At 49.8% G+C, this 21,484-nt stretch overlaps 1 protein-coding gene across 1 annotated transcript; it reads right to left on the bottom strand.

Moving 5' to 3' along the window:
* Positions 1-369: 369 nt before the first annotated feature.
* On the bottom strand, positions 370-20,641 carry ZNF175 (zinc finger protein 175). Its single transcript, XM_075537513.1, has 5 exons — positions 20,480-20,641; positions 14,419-14,581; positions 11,103-11,229; positions 8,746-8,841; positions 370-5,113 (listed from the first exon to the last, which is right to left on the bottom strand). Exons 1-5 carry the CDS (start codon positions 20,515-20,517, stop codon positions 3,546-3,548), a joined length of 1,992 nt encoding a protein of 663 aa, XP_075393628.1. The 5' UTR covers positions 20,518-20,641; the 3' UTR covers positions 370-3,545.
* Between the last annotated feature and the right edge of the window lie 843 nt (positions 20,642-21,484).

Raw genomic sequence — 21,484 nt, 5'->3', positions numbered from 1 at the left:
AAATCACCAGGCGGCTAGTACATTGCACATCACTTGTGCCACGGAGGGACGAGGGACATAGGAAGTTCTTAGAAAAGTGGGACGAAATAAGATCGTGAATGTTTTTAACTAACGTTTAAACACCTCCCTCCCCCTTATCACAGAGAAGCCCCTCATCACCAGACGTCTCGGGGTCCTTCCCACTTCCCATATGGGTTGCCGATAGCCTGGTCCCATTCCTGGTCTCGCCAGGGTGAGAATGGGGTGGGTCACAGTCCCTCGTATTATACTCCTTGTCAGGGAGCCGTACCAGAACGGGAATGATCAGAAATTCCAGCCAGATTCAGAAGAGGACATGAACTCTTGGCTGAAAGCAGAGAACACCAGAAAGATGTTTACTTGCATTTTATTGACTATGTAAAGGCATTCAACTATGTAGATGATAACAAATCATGGATAACACTGGGAAGACTTGGAATTCCAGACCACGTCGTTGCGCTCATGTGGAAACTATACACAGATCAAGAGGTAGACACTGGAACAGAGCAAGGGACTGGGTGGTTCCAAACCAGGATGCGTGTTCAATCTGCATGCTGGGCGAGTCATTCGAATGGCTGATTCAATCTGTCGCTGAGCGAATGATCCCAAGAACTGGATTATAGGAAGAATGTGGCGGAGGTGTTGGAGGAAGGCTCACTAACAGTTTCCAATATGCAAATGACATCACCTTGTTCACTGAAAGAGGAGAGGTCTCGCGGCACTGACTGATGAAGACCACAGCCTTCAGTAAGAACTACACCCGAACACAATCCTCACACCTGGATGGAGAAACACCACCACCATGATCAATGGAAAACATGAAAATGGATTACAGACTTCATTTCACTTGGATCCACCGTGTCCGTGGCAGAAGCAGTCAAGAAATTAAACAACTTCTTGTACTGGAAAATTCTGCTGCAACAGATCTCTTTAAAGTGTTAAAACACAAAACAAAACACAAAAAGCAAAGCTGTCACTTTTGAGGATTGAGCCCCCACCTGTGGCTCTTTCAATCATTGCATAGGCATGCAAATGCTGGACCAGAGACCTGAAGCGTTTGAATGATGGAGTTGGAGTTGGGAGACTATTGACTATGACATGGGACTACCAGAACAAAGCTTCCGAAGTGCAAGGATGCTTCTTAGAAGGAAGGATGGCCAGGCTTCATCTCATAGTCTTTGGGCATGCTACGAGGAGGAACCAGTCCCTGGAGGTTTGCTAGAGGGTCAGCGAAGAGGGGAGCCCCCCCCCCCACACACACTGAAAAAGACTGACACAATGGCTACAATACTGGGCTCAAGCACTGATAATTGTGAGGACTGAACAGAACTGAGCCGTCATCCGTCGTGTCGCTAGGAATCGGCACCAACTTGACAACAGTCAGGAAGCAAGGAGACACGCAACAGAACTGACGGGTTCTCCAAAGCCCCGCGCATTACCGGGCAGAAGGCTCATTCTCAGAAAGCTCCTCAGTCCACACTTCTGACACGCTGTCTTGGCCCATCGTCTTCCCTGGAGGGCTGGCAGTAGGGTTGTTTTTGCCTACCGCCAGACATCCTCACTTACCTAGCCATTCTCCAATGGGGCAACGCCTCATCCCTCAACATCCATTTCCAGCCCCAACCAAGGCAGTTCCAGAGACGCAGGGTCCGACTGAAACGCATCCAACACTTCACCTTCTCATGCATAGTTGTAAGTGCTTCACACACACTGGTCCATTTACTTCTCACACACAACGGCTCCAAGAGATGATATTGTAATCTTCCTTTTACCAAGGAGAAAATCAAGACAAGCAAGCTCAATGTTAAAAGGCAGACTGAGGCCGGGAACCACATCCATGAAGGTGGCCCCTCAGCCTGTCCACTTAAAACAGGATGTGATTCTGTCTTGCATATGTCGTTATAATGGCATGAGGGGAAATGTAAAGCTTTTAATGAAGTTTTGGGAAATTAAGAATATGTACAAAGAAAGTAATATAATGAAGAGCCACAGACCCCTCTTCGAGTTGCAATAAACCTTAAAATTCTGTCATTTTTAAAATATCTCTACCCAAAACTACCCATTTTCTTAGGCTGATTTCCCCACCCCCCCACATAAAATTCATACATTGTAGAAAATGTGAAAATCTGATATAATCTTGTGGCAAAATGTTGCCATTTTTTAAGTGTACAATTCACTGGTATTAACTACACTCATAATATTGTGCCTCACCTCGGTATTGCAAACATCACCTCAGACAGAAAGTCTATACCCTCTCTTTGTCTTAATTCACTTAGCAAAATGTTTTCACGGCTCATCCATGTTGTAACATGTATCAAAACTTGATTCCTTCATCTATTGATGCGCATCTGGGTTGCTTCCCTATTTTGGCAATGTTTTAAGTCTAACGTGCAATCCATTGACATTTAATTAAGGAAAAGGACAGTCTTCTGCAAATTAGTTTTTTTTAAATTTTCTTATGTATTTTATTTTTTTTTGTTCCTCAAATCTTCCATTACTTCCTACAACCTACACAAAGCTCCTACTAGACAGTGAATTCTGCAGCAAGCTATAGAACTGAGACTAAATTGTTTAGATTGCTAGCACTTAAAATCAATTTAATATTCCACAATCAGCAGGGTTGTCTCTAAGAGCATTTCTAACAGGGTGTCCTCTAATCTGTTAACAATCTCTACCTTGCAATATTTTCTACAAAAAGGCTTTCCCCAATATAGTAGAGGCAGTTCGGGGTGGGGGGGGGTGGAATGAATGAGATGTTACTAAATGTGTTAAGAATTTGTAGGTAAGTCACAACAGGAGCATATGGTTCTATTTAGCCTTACTCCAGTGCAGCGGTTCTCAACCTGTGGCTCTCGACCCCTTTGGGGGTCAAACGACCCTTTCACGGGGGTCACCCGATTCCTAACAGTAGCAAAATTAGTTATGAAGTAACAATGAAAAAAGTTTTATGGCGGTGGGGGGTGGGGGGCGGTCACCACAACAGGAGGAACTGTATTCAAGGGTTGCGGGATTAGGAAGGTTGAGAAACACTGCTCTAGATCAAGAAAAGGCTCAAGGCTTTTAAAAAACGATTAAGAAGCAGCCGCACGTGCACAAGTAAAGGTGACTAGATGAAGCGCCTGTGCGTGGGCTCGGTCCAATCATTTCAGAGTGGAGGTCAATGACATGAAAGGGCAAGGAAAAGTTGCCTGCAAGTCAGCCTTCAAAATCTGCAATGCTGCTTGCAGTCAACATTGCGTTTTATAATCCTTAGCAAGGCTAGACCCGTTCTCTCCTTCCCGTGTACGCTTTAAAAGTTCTTTTCTGAATAATTCCCTTCACATACAAGAATGTATGGCTTTGGGATGCGCTTACACATCCAATGTACTCCTAGAGGTGTTGCTGTTTGTTTGTTTTTTTTCCTGAAGCATGGACTCTATGATGTAGTTAGACTTTTACAAGACCTGTTGAAGAAACATAGTGTATCTCACTCGTGGATACCCTGGAGCATCCTGAAAAGTGATTTCTAGGCAACGCCTTTCTGAGAATCACTGCATTTGTATGATTTCTCTCCGGTAATGGGTTGTCTTGTGCCGATTGAAATTTGACCTGCCAGTGAAGGCCTTTCCACACTCGGCACACACATAGGGCTTCTCCCCTGTGTGAATTCGCTGGTGCTCTCTGAGTTGTGCCCTGGAAATGAAGGCTTTCCCACAGTCACTGCATGGGTGCGGCTTCTCTCCAGTGTGAATTCTTTGGTGCATGATGAGTATTGATTTCTGGTTGAAGGCTTTCCCACATTCACTGCATGAATGCTGTCTTTCGCCAGTATGAATTTTCTGATGGATATTGAGGTGTGTCTTCTGAGAGAAGGCTTTTCCGCAGTCGGTGCATTCATAAGGTTTCTCACCTGTATGAATTCGATAATGCGCATGGAGTCGGGACTTAGAAATGAAGGACTTCCCACAGCTACTGCACTGATAAGGCTTCTCGCCAGTGTGTGTTCTTTGATGTATAATCAAGTGCGCTCTCTGGACAAACGCTTGCCCACATTCAATACACACGTAAGATTTCTCTCCTGTATGGATTCGCTGGTGCATGCTCAGCGTTGACTTCTGGGAGAAGGTTTTGCCACATTCGCTGCATGCGTACTGTCTCTCGCCGGTGTGAATATTCCGGTGTATATTGAGGTCTGATTTCTGGGAGAAACCTTTCCCACATTCACTACATTCATGGAGTTTTTCTCTAGTGTGAATTCTCTGATGCCTGAAGAGAGATAACATCTGGCAAAAAGCTTTCCCACATTCCTGGCATTTGTAGGGCTTCATTCTCGTGTGGTTGATTTGGTGTTTAATGAATTCCGACCTCTGGAAGAAGATCTTCCCGCACTCAATACATATATACGGGATTTCACTGGTATGTATTGACACATAAACGCCAAGTGGTGGATTAGGCTCGATGGCTATTCCACATTTGCTGCATTCGTGCAGGTTTTCTACACTATCAATTCTCTGCTGGCTAAGGAGGTACGGCTTCTGAGTCAAGATCCTCCCACACGCGGTACACTCAACGGGTTGCTCTGCAGTATGAATCTGGTAATGCATGAGTGTTTGTTTATGGCTGAGGACTTTTCTGCCTTGGGTACCTTTGAAGAAGTTCTCTTCTGCGGGGTTACTCTTGCAGCCATGGTTGCAGGGGTCAAAGGTCAAAAGAGGATCAGGTTCAATGGTGTTATCAAGGTACGTCGTGCCCAGGCTACTGGCCTGACTGTTTGCTTCCAGGTTGCATTTCAGAGCTTTCAAAAATGAGCAAGATTTAATAAGCTGCTTCTGTGAATAAATAAAGCGAGACTTCGCATGCACGCGTTTCCCGGCACTGGTGCAGTTACCCACACTCTCTCTCGGCAATCCTTGCTCGTTGAGGAAAGCACCCCAATGCACCGGCTTCGTCTGATTCTCCTGATGTCCCCTTCTCTGGTCGGCGTCCTGCCACAGTTCTTCCACAACGGTACACCACGAAGTTCCTCTTGTGCCGCCGCCGTCGTCCGTCGGATCACTGGGAAAGGTAGTGTTTGCAGAGATGTCCCAGTGTGGGCTTTCCAGCCCATACGCTTCACCTACAAAAGGGGTAAGAAGAGATAAAACAGGCACAGTAAGTAACAGCCACAAGAGGGGGGAATGCTGTGAAGCTGATTGAGAGCAAACAGTTCATTGCTGAGTCGCGTCACAGTGGTGGTAGTGATGATGGTGACAACGGGGAGGTACACTCCCCTAACACTTACAGTACGGCGAGCACTTCACCAAGGCATTGAGGATATGCCAGGCAATGTGCCCGGTGTTTCTAGGTTTCTTTTGTTCTCCCTGCTCAAGGGGCAGTCAAGTCCCCTCTGCCTGCCCCCAACGCTAGTTTTAGGTTTCTCCCCGCCAATGAGCTCAGGGATCTCTGGGGTTGAGATACTGCCTACCTTCTGGCATATGTAGTTAAAGGGGTCTGCATGTCCTGAGACTGTACAAGCCTGTAAAAGAACATATAAGCTCGCTCGCTCGCTCTCTCTGGGTCCTGACTCCATGGAAGAGGCGAGCCCTTGCAGGCCTTGTCTGATGTCTGTTTCATTATTCCCTCCAATTTTCACAACTGTCTCTTAGGATCCATTCGGTTGTGGGGCTGGCTCCCACACACTGTGGGTAAGTCGTTAGCCTGGATCATTTTGCAAATCCACGGGAAAGATTAGATTCAAATAAAAGCAACATTGCACTCTAGATAACGAGACCCAGTATGAGGGCTAGACGATCATATACATGAGGGTGACATCTGTGGATTGCCCAGGCCTGAAGGAGGTGGCTCAGAGGATAGATCTTCGTCAGCTCCCAGGTCTAAGTCCTCAGTAAGCTCCCTACATTCTATCACTGCTTAGAAACAGTGTCGAATTCATCAGCCCCAAACGTACTTCAGGAAACTATTAAACCATCACCTATCCTGACTTGGCCAAGTTGTATATGAATGTCTATGGCCAAATCGCCAACACTCCATGAAACCGCAATGGTTTTTCTTGAGCCAATGTGTCTATTTCAAGAATGTCTCTATATGTGTATCTAAAGAAAAACATACTTGAAGACTAGCTGTCCCCAGAACCTGTTTTAACATTTTTCTACAGGAATAGACTGTGGTCAGGCAGGTAACCTATTCTCAGTGCCTTTTGCCATGAGACGGGTCTACGAGACTGTGTTTGCTCAAGAAGAACGACGGCGTGATTAGGTAACAGCACTATTCCCATCTACTGGAGATTTAAACACTGAACATGATGACTGTCGTAGCGAATTCCTTTTCTCTTTCAGTCACTTGGATAAGTTGTATTCCTGACCCTTGTCCTGTCCAAACTCCTCATTCACCTTTCAGTTGTATAAAGCCATTTAGATATATTCTATACCCTGGCTTTCATTTATCCCAGGGATTTGATAAGCTGGGTCTCTAAGCACAAGCTTGGGAGCGCTTGGAACGTTCCGCTTCATTTAGCTGATGGAACTCTTGCTAGGCCTAATTAGAATGAAATTGCTCCATCAGGGTTCAATGTAAAGCATTCCCTCCTCTCCTGAAAAGCTTATCCATAACTCTCTCATTTAACTTTAACCCTGTTGCCTGCAAAAGACTCCAGTTGATTCCCCAATCAATGCACTTGAATTCATATCCTTCACTTCCACTGCAGCTTATTTTATCCACTCCTTTGTCCCAATCCACAATTGCGTCGTGGTTAAGATTTAAGAGTCTTGCACCCTGAAAATCAATCCCCGGCTCCATCCCTCCTCTACGCGGACAAGGTCAACAGCTGCCGCGCTCTGTACTCCCAGTCCAATACTTAAGCAAGTCAACAGATGGATGCTTCTCACAGTCTAAGCACAGGTCCTCGCCACCAATCCTAGGTCTAATTTGAATTTACCCCAGCGGATATTTGAAATATCCTTCTGAAACAGAGTACAAGATTCTCCTCTGCCTGGCTTCATAAATTCAACGCACACACACATATATGTATAAAATGTATGTATTCAAAAAGGTTTGCTCAGGCCTAGCAAGGGCACATCCTAAAATGAAAATGCAAGTCGTCCCAAGAACGCTCACGGAAACCCAGCAAACCCATGAGAAACAGCTTATGGGGCGCAGCGAACGGGAAGCGAGTGTAGACGGATGAACCCTGTGGTCTCTGTATGAAGGAGCCTGGCAGGCTGGAGCACATGCTGGCGTGGAAGCATGTTCGCCAGCTGATTGCGATATAACAGCAGCTTTAACTACAGAAGCAGACGTGATCCTTTTTAATCTCTCTTCCCCACGTGACACCCAACCCCCTTGAACCTTCCCCGAATGCAGGTATGAGGTTTCCTCACCTGTGAGCTCAGGGACCTTACTACTGTAGATACCACCCACCTTGTGACGCATGTAACTACTGAAAATGCACGTCTTGTGGCTCCCTGGGAATGTCCCACGATAGTACAGGTTCGCTCTCACTTCTCCCAGTTCCGCGTGGTCCATCAAGAGGGGCTGAGGTGAGCACGCTACCATACATGTGTCTGCCTCCTTTATCTTACTCTCTCTCCTATCCTCCTTATCCTCTGTGACTCTACTACCATCTACATGTATGGTTGCCATACAATTGCACCTACAGGCCCTTCGGTTGTTGGAGGCTGGTTTCCCCTGACAACAGCTTCCTTAGGAGGCGGGGGGTTGGAACTCGGGTGGGGAATGGCGATAAAAGGAGTGCCTTTTATTTCAAACCCACACATAGGAGGGGCCTCGCAGGCAGATTTCATGTTGGGTTGCCCTGGCTCTGAGGACGACCATGGACTCACCACGGATCGCATAAGGTGCAAACAGTAGTAACAGAATCCACCAGCCAGGGCCAGGCCCTCAGGGCCGGTCACTCAAAGTACCCTGAGAGGAGACGGCAGAAGGGGTTGTTAACAGTGTCATAAGAAGGAAGCAGGGGGGAAAAAAACAACAAGAAAACATCAAAAGGTAAGTTACAGGGAAGGCACAGGGAACTGTAGCGGGGGAGTATCTTGGGGAGAAGAAGAGTTGGCAGTGAGTGAGGATTCTGAGGAACGTGGTACCCACAAAATGCCATGAGACCAGCTGCCAAAGGCCGTCTGAGGGATCACAGAGCAAGACCAAGAGAACAGGAAGAGGAAGCGTGTGACAGGCAGCGGGTTTGGAAGAAGACGGGTCCAGGAACACAGAGAGAACCAAAGATGGGGGGCGGGGAGCATGAGTAGAATAAAAGAGTGAGGGGAGGCTGGCATGCTTGCCAGAGCCGAGATGAGGGCAGCTCTGCTACCGAAGAACCACGCAAAGAAGAGAGCTACTATGACAAGAGGACCTGAATGGACGTGGTGATTAGGTATCTAGGGCCCCTGCCCTCAGCTTTCCTGGAGCAGCCCCCAGGGTTCATTGCCTTCTGTCGCTCGTTGCTGCTGAGTGGATTCCGACTCACGGTCACCTCATGTCCGCAAAGCAGAACGGCTCTCTAAGGGTCTTCAAGGCTACGACCTTTCGGAAGCGGGTCACCAGACTTGTTTTCTGAAGAGCTCCTGGGTGGGTTGGAACTGGCAATCCTTCAGTTAGCCGTTGAGCACTCAACTGTTTGTGCCACCCAAAGCCCTTCTTACCCTCTGGTTTGCTGACTGTCGTGTCAAAGCCATCCCAGCAGAAGCTCAGGGTGACGCCTGCATCTCCTGTCTGCCCCCCACAAGAGCTACTCACCTTGGCAGCTCCATTGTGGCAGTTCAATGTCCACCACCCATGGCTCCTGTCCCTCCTCCAGCCTGAAGATCACATCTGGTTTGGGAAACTCAAACCCTGTTGATGGAAAGGGAGAACCAGTCACAATGATCTACATAGAACCCCCTCCCAGGGAGATGGACAGATAACAGAACAGTGGGTGAAGGGAGACATCAGTCAGTGTAAGGCATGTAAAAATAATAATTTATAAATGATCAAGAGTTCATGAGGGAGGGAGGGGAAAAATGAGGAGCTGATACCAAGGGCTCAAGTAGAAAGAAAATGTTTTAAAAATGATGAGGGCAACAAATGTTCAAATGTGCTCGACACAATGGATGGATGTATGGATTGTATTAAGACCTGTACAAGCCCCCAATAAAATGATTTAAAATAACCCTGTTCATGAAGAACAGTTACCAGATTTGGATGTAACATCTTGGGGTGTAGGAAACAGACCCGGGAAGAGAGTGTATGAAGACAAATTCCCTATGCTCATAGTGTGTGTGTGTGTGTGTGTGTGTGTGTGTGTGTGTGTGTGTGTAAGAAAAAAATGTATCATCAAAGAGCAATTTTATATTCCAAAAACATTCCAGCCCAGTCCAGATCAATCCATAAATCCCATACTAGCTCATAAATCTAATACTAGTCCATAGATTCCTCTTCAGACTCATGCAGCACATGCAATGATGCTGAATGCAAGATTGCAGGCCAGTGGGTGAAAAATCTTGTGGATCCAGTGGTGGTGGAAGCATCTCCAGAGCTCTGGCAGGTCTCAGCATGGCTCCTCATCAGGAAGGTCCCATCTCCCTCAGCTCCTCTTGGTGGTATGCGTGGAGATGGGAGATGAGAGGGCAGGAGCGAGCGAGAGAGCCCTACGCTCATACTTTCAGGAGTCTGAGAGGCCAAGACTCTCCTGGGGGGAGTCCTTCACGCTTGTGAGTTGGAGATGCATCTCAGTCCCATTCTGCTAAGTAAACATTCCCCACAAGGTGCCCTGTAATAATGCCAATTTTAAGGTGTTGCTTACAAGCACATGGTTGCTACTATATAGGCTTGAGGGTTATCTGCCATCAAAAGCAACCAGAACATCTAACCCTAAGCAGGGCCCACTCCCTTATGATAAGGGTCACAGATTGTTCCCCTCGAGAAGGGCTCAGGGACACTTAAGGTCAGGCCAGTTCAGAGACGACCAGTTAGGCCACCATCTTAATTGGAGAACCTGCCCATCTTGCTAAGTATGTGACCTTCCTGTCGCATGTATGCCTCCAGTACCTCCCCTTCCTATTGGATGTGTACCTCCAGCTCATCCACTTCCTGTCACATGCATGCCTCTAATACAACCCCTACCTGTTACATACATGTGTGACATGGCTCGCATGCCTGAGATCATATAACCTTGTGAGAGAAAACACTCCCCCACTCACTCTGGTTCTAGTCGCCACGGGAGAGGTGAGCACTTGCATCCTGTGGAGTTACATCACCTGTTGTCCATTTGACACTTACGAGTCAAGGGGTGGAGTGTAGCCTGTCAATCAGGTCTCAGCTTGATGACCTCATTTGGAGGCGCTAAGGAAATAAACAGCTTGCTAGAGGCGGGACACACGCTTACCCCCTTGGAGACTCTCTACTGACAAGACGTAATCCCTGTGAGTCATTTCTGCAGACAAGACACATGGAGCTACGCTAGAGCCCTGGAGCTGAAGGAGCCACGGGGTGACCCCTGCCAGCGCTGAGATAGCTCTAACACCACTGGATCCACTACACTTCCCACCCACTGGCCTGCGATCTTCCTGCATTCAGGGTCACTGCATGTGTTGCATGAGTCGGAAGAGGGCTTTATAGACTGGTATCGGACACAGGGGCTAATATCGGACTTATGGACTTGATCTAGACTGGGTTGTGATGTTTTCTCAATATTCAATTGCTCTTGTATAGAAAGCTCTTTCTTATTATTTTTTAAATAAAGCTCTTTCTTATACACATATGAGTGTCTACGGGTTTGTTTCTCTAGTCTACCCAGACTCACACACACGCCTTGTCACACACATGTTCCTTTAATTTATCCTTCGATGACACAACTGCCCCTTGGACCCATTCCGTTGTGGAGGCCGGTCCCCCACAGTGGGGTCTGGGACAGGCCATTCCGTATGCTTTCCATGTGTGCTCATCAGAAAAGGCAACGTCTTGCCCTGGGAACCAAGGTGCCTGAAAGGAAGGGACACTCTAGGCCACACGAAGAGCAAAACCACGATCTATTTCAGGCATCCCACATGCGGCCCACGGGAGGTAGAACATCTCCTCCATGAGGCCCACCCAGCATCCCAGGGCAGCGTGCTCACCTAGGGAGATAAAGTGGCTGTAGTTCTCCAGCATCACTTCCTGGTACAGGTGTCTCTGGACAGGGTCCAGCTGCTGCCACTCCTCTCTGTTAAAGGTCACGGTTACATCCGCAAATGACACGGGTTCCTTCAAAACAAAACAAGACACATCCCTGGTCAATACACACTGGCCACCACTGCTGGAAATCAAGGCTACTCATGTAGCTGCTGATAACAGCTTTCCCCTATGAGGCGGGAGCACTGGTGGGGAAGTGGTTAATGCGCTGGGTTGCCATCCCCATGGTTGGCAGTTCGAAACCATTAGCAGCTCCGAGGGAGAGAGATGGGACATTCTAAGCCCGTGTCAACAGCGACAGTCTTGGAAACCCACAGGGGCTCGCTGTGAGGCAGCATCGACTTTGGGGCTTTGGAGGGTTGGTTTTTTTTGGGGGGGTCGCCATGACACCTCCCATAGTTGTTCGCTGTTGTTGAGTCAGCCTCGTGCATCATGGAATGAAAAGCTGCCCGGTCCTGTGCCGTCCCCAAGACCGTCTGAGGATCGCACCACGGTGAGCCACCCACGGGGTTTTCCGTGGCCAGCGGTCTCAAGGGGATGGCGAGGTCTTCTTTCCTAGTCCACCTGGGTGGAGAAGCTCTACCCACCGTGCATTGCATCAGAGCAACGCCCACGCCTCTGCCGATGGGCGGATGCCAGCACACTTGGGATGCCACAGCCAGGACGTGAACCCAGGCCTCCCCCATGGAAGGCGGGAAATTCTACTGCCTTCTGCATCAGGGAGCGTCCCCACTCAATAGCCATTTCGTACTGTGCTTTGGGGGATGAAACCAACCAACCGACAGACACATGTATTTCTCTATCCTACCATTTGTGGCAGTTACACAATGGACTGTCAACTTGAGCGAAGGGGTGGAGTCTAGTCTGTCAAGCAGGTCGCAGCTTGCTGACCTCACTTGGAGGTGGCACGGAGATAAATAGCTCACTGGAGCCCAGACCCTGTCTCTCTGTCTTCCCTTTCCTGCTGTGGAGACACTCAGAGAACTGGAGGAGACACGTGGAGACCACGCCAGCATTGGGATGCTTCTGCTGCCACTGGATCCATCCACAAGATCTTCTATCCACTGGCCTGTGATCCTCCTGCATTTGGCATCATTGCATGTGCTGCGTGAGTCTAAAGAGGGATTTATGGACTAGTACCGGACATGTGGGCCAATATCGAACTTTGATCTGGACTGAGGTGGGATGTTTCCTTAATATACAATTATTCTTGGATATAAAACTCGCTTACACACAGTAAGTGTCTGTGGCTGTTTCTCTAGTCAACCCAGACTAACACACCATTCATTGTACACCATGGTGAGGAGTAATGGGGGTGGAGGGTACCAGGGTGAGGGGGAGTGTTGTAAAATGGAGACAATGTCAAGGAGCCCAGGAAGGAAAAGACTGTCTGGAAACTGACCGTGGTCGCAACTGTACGATGCTGCTTGACGTGACTGAACTGTGGAATGATAGGCATATTAACTCCCAATTAATAATACATTAAATATTGAAGGAAAATAAAATATGAGGGCAAAACAGGGTCTATGTGCTTTAGCTAACTTGGAGACGGCCTGTATTGGTTTGTAAGCAACCAGATGCCTGATCCTGGGGACTCGACTTATATGGGCGTCTACCTTTCCTGCAACTTGGGAGACTTGGACAGGAAATAAATGTACAAGTTGAGCTCTAGGTAGAAATACATGCAGAGCCAAGCAAACTAGGGAAAATCAGATTCTGCTTGGGAGTGGAAAACTGGGCTCCTGGGAGATGGTGAAAATGAAACCGGAAGTGTGGGAGATGGAGAACTGGGGAGAGCGCGTGTGCCGACAAACTCTCAATACGAATCCGTCCAACTGATATGTTCAGGGGTCCGGGAGGCCGGGGCTCCTGTGGTCAGGACCTTCTAGTTCGTAAGTTGGAGATGTGTCCCACTCACATTCTCCTAAGAAAAAGTGATTCCCCCTCAATGTTCCTACAACAATGGCAATGTTGAAGTGCAAGCACATGGTCACTCTTGAAGGTCAACTTGTAGGGTCCACTCCTTCTGATACGGAGCACAGACTGTTCCCCTGGAGAAGAGCTCAGGGACATCTAAGGTCAAGCCAGCTCAGAGACAACCAAGGTGAGGCCGCCGTCTTGACTCTAGAAGCCACCCATCTTGTTACCTATGTGCCTTCCTGCCACATGTATGCCTCCAGTGCCTGCCCTTCCTAATGCATGCACACCTCTAGCTGGTCCCCCCCTGTTACATGTATGCCTCTAACACAACCCCTCCCTGTTACGTATGCGCTTCCTGGGGCTTGCGTGCCCGGATTATGCAAGGCCGGAGAGAGCGCACCGCTCTCTCATTCCAGCTCCAGTCTCTGTCCGAAGAGGTGAGCCCCTGCACGCCTTGTCTGTCTGTGTCTGATTGTACCCCTCAATCACACAACCGCCCCCTTGGACCCATTCGGCTGTGGGAGGCTGGTCCCCCACGGGGAAGCAAGAAGGTTGGAATTCCAAATGTGAAGCGTGGTTGGCCTCTGGGGAAGCAGTTTCCTTGGGGATTTTGTTCTGTTCTTAAACAGGAGCAGTACTTCGGCCTCTCCTCTCCTGTCCGGGTGAGGATTAGGGTTCCTCTTTTATATGGGAAAATAAGGTGATCCCATTCTTCTTACTCTATGTCCTGCGGCACTACAAGGGAAAGGGGGAAAATTCTCCGCAGCTTTTAAGCCTAGAGGAGGAATGGGCCCATCTCCAAAGACCAAGGATCAGAGATGAATCTGCAACGATGCAACGTGGATGAATGAGCCGAGCCGATGCCGGGCTGAGGAAGAGCTGCCATTCCCTTGCCTGTGGCTGAGAATTCCCACCCAGACCAAGCCTCTACCTTCCTGAAGAGAGCCCACCCCCAACCCAACCGACCCTCCCTCATCAGCTGGTTCCTGGTTTCCTTTGTAGCACCTTCAGTAACAGAAAAGGATCCCAAAAAAACAAAAACAAAAAACTCCTCACTGCCAAGGAGTCGATGTTGACTCATAGCAACCCTATAGTCAGGGTAGAACAGTCCCTGCAGGTGTCTGAGATTCTAACTCTTTATGGGAGTAGAAAGGCTCATCTTTCTCCTGCAGAGCTGGCTGGTGGCTTCAAACTGCTGACCTTGCAGCTAGTAGCCCAACGTGTAGCCCACCACTATGTCAGCAGGGTACAAGACGATCTCAGGAGCACGGAATTCAGAATCTCCCTGTGCCTGCCCTCTCGTGCCGGAGGAGAGTTGTTCTTTGGGCTGCTCCCACTTACCCTCCATGGTAGGTCCTGCTCCTCAGGGTCTTGGAACTGGAGCCTCTGTGGGAAATTCACACCAGACAGCATGGCTTCTCCCGGCTGCAACTCCTGGTCTCGCTTGCTGCCAAGTCCGGTTTCCCCATGAAGCTGGGTACGTCCCTGGAGACACCAATCAGAGCTGCCGGGGTGGGGGGGGGGGGGAGAAGCAAGTGAGGCTGAGAAGGGAGATCCTGAAACCGCAAAGATGCGGGACTTTGATGAGACACCAAGCTATTCTAAGAGGGCAATGGCCACAAGGGCAGCCATTCATTTATTCCGCACATTTCCTGGAGGTCAAAGAACTGCCGTTAAACGCTGCAGCTGCACGAAAGGGAAGGTCAGAGAAGAAAAAAATAAGAAGAAATCCAACCCTAGAAGCCCTGGTGGTTGGTGTAGGAGTTAAAGAGTTGGGCTGCGAATCACAAGGTAATTAATCACCAGCCGCTCCATGGGAGAAAGACAAGGTTTTCTACTCCCATAGTGAGTCTGGGCAACCCACAGGGGGAGTTCTCCCCTGTCCGATAAGGCCGCTGTGAGTCAGCACGAACTCTATGCCAGGGAGCTCGTTTGGTTTGTTTTTTGGTGTGATCAGTCAGGATAAAATAAAAGTCCGTGAGACTTGGACTTGAGTTTATGAAGGTTTAATAGCAGCTCTGGCACCTCGATGGAGCTGCTCCTCCCCGGGCCAGGCATTCTCGTGGGACAGTGGTTAAGGGCTCAGCTGCGAACAGAAAGGCCGGCAGCTCGAACTCGCGCACCACTCTGCCAAGAAAGCCGCGGACCGTCTGCTTCCGGGAGGTTCCAGCCTGGGACGCCCTGTGCAGCAGACCTCTGCACCACTCGGAGTTGCTGTTAGTCAGAATTGACTCATTCGCAATGAGTTGTTCTTGGGCGGTGCCAATGGTTAAGCACTTGATTCCTGGCTAGAGGGTTGGTGATTCACCCTAATAACCAGGGGTGTCTGCAAAGACAGACCAGCTCCCAAAGGTCACAACCTTGAAAGCCCCCAGGAACACAGTTCCATTCTGCACACATGGGAGTGGCCACGGGGTGGAATCGACTCCTCTGCACCGAGCCACAGTGACCAGCTACGGTATGTAGATATACCCTGCTCTCATTTTGTCCCCGCCTACTTACACACGTCTCTCTCCAGAATGGGAATTGGAGATGAGGTAGGGATCAAAGGAAGGTGCTCAGGCATGGGCTAGTACTTGATTACATAGCGGCTTCCTTTCCAATTTACATCTCCAACTCTGCCCCACTGGCAGGAGTCCCTGCGTAAAAGCGGCACAGTGGTGACAGGCCTCTTTGTCTAACTTCAAGAAGGGGAGGAGAGGCTGAGCCCTGTGGGGCAAAGGTCAGACATACCCCCATTTTCCAATCTTTTCTTGTGTTTTTAACCCATTCTGACACCAGCTGTCCCTCCCACGGTGCACTCTCCTTCTCTGTAGGTTGAATAATAATGTTTTCAATGGCCACATAGAACCCACAGACAGGATGGGACTTATTAGGGGAAGAAGCTGCTTATAACTTGGGACCAAGGCCACCAGGTCCCAGGCAGCAGAAGACGAAAAGAAGCTGTCCTCATCAAAGCACTGCATCTTCAGCTGTCCCTGCCACCTCCAAGTTGCTCTGTGACCCCAAACTGGACCATTACTTCCCTAATGAACCACTTGGCTGTAAGCATGATTTAAGCATCTGTTGGATATGGCAGCAAATTAACAAACCCAAAGGCAGACAGAGTACTGAGGAGGGAGCAATAATTCATGCTGCACACCAGTGTTTCGCAGAGGAGGCACCGCTGCCTCCTGGAATGACCTGGAAGGTCTGCGGAAGCAGATACTCATACTTTATCTTACAACACAAAATTATTTTAATTGCCAGGGAGGTGCTGCACAATTTTCTCTCTCTCTCTTTCTGAAAAGGGAGCAGTCGGCCAAAGAAGTTTGGGAAGCTATGTTATAGCTGATGGATTGGTGCAGTGGCTTGGAAAAGCTGGAGATCTGGGACATCTTTAACCTCTCTGGCTCGTAGGAACCAGCTCTGTGCTGGTCCTTCTGAAAGAAACCATTCATTTCCCATAGCCCATTCAAATAAACACATGAACCTTGAGTCCCTGAGCTGGGTGGAATCAGAAGGCTCTGGCCTTCCTGTTCAAGCTGCCGGGCTTTTACACGAAGCCGCTACTCCAGAGGCGGCTTTGCTCTCCTTCATTACAGGAAAGCATCCCTTGCTTTTCTTTTAGCCATTACAGCTCATCAACAAATTAATCCAAGAACGGAGTTTCATTGCCCACACCCCTCTGTTCCTTCTCTTCCAAAGTTCCAGGATGCTGCTGGAGCACAGCAATGAATCCCACTCCTCACACCTATTAAAAGTGATGGCAGCAGACTTCATCTAACTTCACGAGGGGTAGGAAAAAGTCAAGACCATTCGCCCAGAGCTGATTCCTATGAGGTGGTGAGCAGACATATCTCCACCTTCTTTTGTCTTTTTAAGCTATCTAACACCAGCCATCTCTTCTATGACACGATTTCTCTCTGCTGAGTTCGGCAATTGTGGCCATGGCCACACAAAAATCACAGACAATACTCGTGACTATAGAGTTTACTAGGGAAGTAGCAAGTTTTAACTTGGGATCTCAGGACAGGGATCAGGGAACATAGACAATGTCTCCCTTCCATGCAGGACAGCTCTTTCAACTCCCTCAGACAGAAAGAAGGGGCTCCTGGTAGCTATATAATCTGCTGTCAATTTGCGAGGATTAAGAGTAAATGGGGTGGAGTCTAGCCTGTCAATCAGGTCATAGCCAATGAGGCCTCTGTGTGGGCATGGCCTTCTCCTGAGGATTCTAGGAACTCCTGTCTTCCTCCCTGGAGGCAGGAGACACTCGCTATCTCTGCTCATTCCCTGGGAGACATTGCAGCTGACAAGACACATGGAATTACGCTAGTGCCCTGAGCTAGAGGAGCCATGTGGAGTCCCCTGCTGGCACTGAGATACTTACAATGCCACTGGATCCACAAGACTTCCCACCCACTTGCCTGTGATCTTCCTGCACTCGGCAACATTGCATGTGTTTCGTGAGTCTGAAGAGGACTTTCTAGATTGTTAACAGACATATGGACTAATATCGGACTTCCAAACTTGATCTGGACTGGGCTGGGATGTTTTCTCAATATTCAACTGCTCTTGTACATAAAGCTCTTCCTTATACACATGAGTCTCCCTGGATTTGTTTCTCTAGTCTACTGGGCCTAACACAGGGCTGCAACTCAGAAGACAGCGAGAGACAGTGGTCCAGCAAGAGACACTGTATAACAGGTGCAAAAGAAATAACAGGGTGAGACAGCAGGACACCAAGAAACCAGTGCTACTTGCCAACCCACAAAGCTAAGAGTTGTAACATTTGCACAGGAAGTCCCTTGCAAGGGCCCGGTGGCAGCAAGTACCTAAAGGGCTCTGTGGTAGGAGGTTCCTAGCAGGGGGGCCAGCAACAAAGAGTAAGAGCAGCAATCCCATGGAGAAACAACCACCTGAGGTGCTCTCATTTCTTCTAAGGTGACCTGATCCTAAGTTGTACCCTGTGAGATTCTCTGATTGAACTCCCTTAATCGTGAGTGCCGTTCGTGTGTCCAAGGCCGTGGCAATGAATTAATGGAACCCAGCGGAATAAGAGAGCACGTCCCAGGAGGGAAGGTTTGGTGTCAGAATTGGTCAAAAGGTGGGGAGATAGGGCTGACTTTTGTCTCTTAGGAATCCGTCTTGGGCTGATCTCGACTCTTCTTACACCTTGTAATGTCAGAGGATGTCAGGACATCCCCAGCAAGGCATGCTCCCCCAAACCACCAAAGCCTGACTGGGCCAAGGGAACCAGCAAGTTTGCAGAGCCTGGTGTCAGATCCTTCGTGGCTTTTATACAACCCTGTCATCTCATTATCATTTTTATACCCGTCTTCTGATGATGGCAGCTAGCCTTCAAGCTGATAAGAGAATCTGCCTTAAGGGCACTCAGCTTGTAACGGAACAAACGGGGGATTCGGTCCCACCTCTGTCTCGTTCAACTGGACATTGTCCCCACTCTCCACGTGATTTGCTTCCAGAAACATTTTTTCCATTTCCTGCTTTCTCCGGGAGTTCAGGCTGTGGGTTGGCGTGGCTCCTGTGCCTAATTTGAGCTCCTGGACATTTCAAGGCACATCCGAGACACTCTGCACAGCTACACTCTTCTGACAAAGATAAAAGTTCACCATATCCAATTTCCTACCTTGTCAGTACCAGTCAGTTCAGTACCAGGACACACACACACACACACACACACACACCTGTTCACTATATCCAATCTCCTACCTTGCCCTAGGAAACTTGCAGATCAGTACCAGGACACACACACACACACACACACACACACACACACACATCTGTCTCTGGTCTGGCTCTCCACACCCAAATCCAGTCTCTGATAGGACTGACCTTGAGAAAACCCTATGGGGTGGGCCTCAGGATGGCCAGAGGCCTTCTGAAGGAATGCCCCCACCCCATCCCCCTGTCACTGGCATGGCCCAAAGCTCCTGAAATCATTAACCTACCACTTACTGCCAATTACTGTGTTCTAGGGGATGCCATGAGCCAGCTTCCATAGGATCCCAAATCATCCAACAAAGTGCTGAGACTGGAAATTCACTGCCCATCGACTCAACTGCCAATCCCTAGCCTTTAACCATGTCCCACCTGGACCCAGACAGTGGCAAACCACGGAACTGCAACACGCCCTGGCCATTCACAAAGCCAGGGCAGTCAAGTTCATTACTGCTAGATCTGCTAGATCATTACAAGCTCAGATCTGCTAGGCCTCTCAGTGGAGTCATTGGCTCCCAGATGTTACAATCAGCACCCCTCTCTACTGCCTCCTACTTGCTGTATTACAAGGTGACCCTCTGAGTCCTCTGATCCCCGAATCAATCTGTTCCCAATCAGTCACTGACTCCTTCAGTCAGTCTGCCCAGCAGGGCATCTCTTACCTAAATGTCTTCCACTATCATCAGCTAAAGTCCCCTTCAGGTGCACACACAACGGTCTTCAAGTAGGGTGTTCCCCGTGCCCACCCTATAAAACCTGCTGTTAGAGGCCTCTCTGGAATTTTAGCAATGACAAAAAGACTTACATGCACACATGAAGCACACAAAGGCAAGTTGAAGGTTAATAGGTCCATCACACAAATTTAAAACTTCAGAACACTGCTCACCCTACAGCCTGTCACCGGGACTTTCTCTTACACCCTCCACAAACCATGTGATCTTGCAGATTCCCGGTTACAGCCCAAACACTGGATCCACAGATCAGCCTCCTGCCCCCCGCCACTCCCTACACAAAGCCCCCAATCACGTGTCCTACACTCTTCTTATTCGCCCACAGACCCCCGGCCCCCCTCACTTGCCCCACAAACGTCCTCACCACTCACCCGGCAGCCCACCCGATCGATCACTCATGCCAGAGACCTCTCGTTCAGCACACGGACCCCTCAGAGGCACCTCCTCATCCGTGATCCCCGCCCCACCCATCCCTCACTGGCCAGTCCACCTCCCCACGGGTGCCCTTCAATCTCAACCGCAGGCCTCTTCTTTTTCACTGTGGACACTCCATGGATGACCTCAGCACTGACCCGGGTCCCCAACACACGACCCCACAGACCCCCCACTACTCACCCGACAGAACCCCCACTCGGCCCACAGCCTCCCCTACTCGCCGTCCCCTCCCACACCCATCGCTCACCCTACAGATCCCCACTCACCCCGACACGCACCCCACGAGCACCTCCACTCGGCCCCCACGCACCCCCACCCATGCCCCAGACCTCCATGGCGCGCCTCCTCGGGGCCCCAGCTCACCCCAAAGCCGCCCCACTCACCCCAGACCTTCCAACGTGCAAACAAAAGGGCCCCATCGACCCGACCCCGCGTCACTCGCCCCCAAAGGCTCCCCCTGCGGACCCTCCGGCACCCACTGCACGGACAGCCCCCCGCGCCCCGTCACTCACCGCGAGCCGACCTCCCATCGGAAAGCGCAGACTTCCATCCCCCCAGCCCCAGGTCACTCCGCGAGCGCCGCGCAGGTTAGAGACGGGCCGTCCCTTTGGTGAAATGGTCGCTAGGGCCACTCGGGGTTTGGCTCACTTCCTGTCACGGCCGCCCGAGCGGAGCGGACGTCTGCGCATGCTCACGCGCCCCCTTTTCTCTCCCCCCCCCCCCGCCCCCGCCGCGCCAGCGCCCGGCGATCGCGAAGCCTCGCGAGACTTCCGGCCGCCGGCTCGCCTCCCGCGGCTTTGTCGCGCGGGGGTCATGGCCGCGCCCGCGCCCGCGCCCAGCCGGCCGCTGCGGGCCGCCATCTGCGCGCCGCTGCCTCTCCGTACGACGCTTCCGGCCGGGAACAAAGCCGGCGCGGCCGCGCTGCGTCCACCCGCTCGGACGGCGCTGCCCTCGCAGCGCGGGGCTTTGCAAGAGCGTGGAACACTGGCATTCGGAGATAACGGAATTTCCCCGCCAGATGTTTCAAGGCCCCCCTCCTCCTTCCCCTCCCCCCGGGAGATGGCTTCTTAGGAGAAAGTGGCATTGCATATTCTGAAAACTATCCTTTTGTCGCTATTTCTCACACTTGGATTTTAAGGGCTTTCTTTTTTTAAAAGATTTTTTTATCAGCGACTAAAGATTTCGTTCGATGTGATTCATCGTGTCTTAAAGTTCGTCTCATTTTTTTTTTTTAAAGAAATTGCATCTTTCTGATCCCTGCACAGTTGGTATCTACACCGGAGAGGATTTATTGGGGACATTATCTTCGTGAAGAGATAGCCAGAAGAGAGAATTGGGGGGTGGTTGGGGACTCCCTAGAAGCCCCGGTGGCCTAGTGGTTATGCAGCCAGCGGCTCCCTCATTCAAGCACAGCAGTTTGAAACTACCTGCTGTTATACAGCAGAAAGACAGTTGGGTTTGGGTTTGGTTTTTTTTTTTCAAACCACAAAAGTAATCAGCAAGCCTCATTGTTAAAA

The sequence above is a fragment of the Tenrec ecaudatus genome, chromosome 18, assembly GCF_050624435.1.
Source record: "Tenrec ecaudatus isolate mTenEca1 chromosome 18, mTenEca1.hap1, whole genome shotgun sequence".
In the NCBI taxonomy this organism is placed as follows: domain Eukaryota; kingdom Metazoa; phylum Chordata; class Mammalia; order Afrosoricida; family Tenrecidae; genus Tenrec; species Tenrec ecaudatus.
This window is presented reverse-complemented; position numbering and strand designations above follow the sequence as displayed.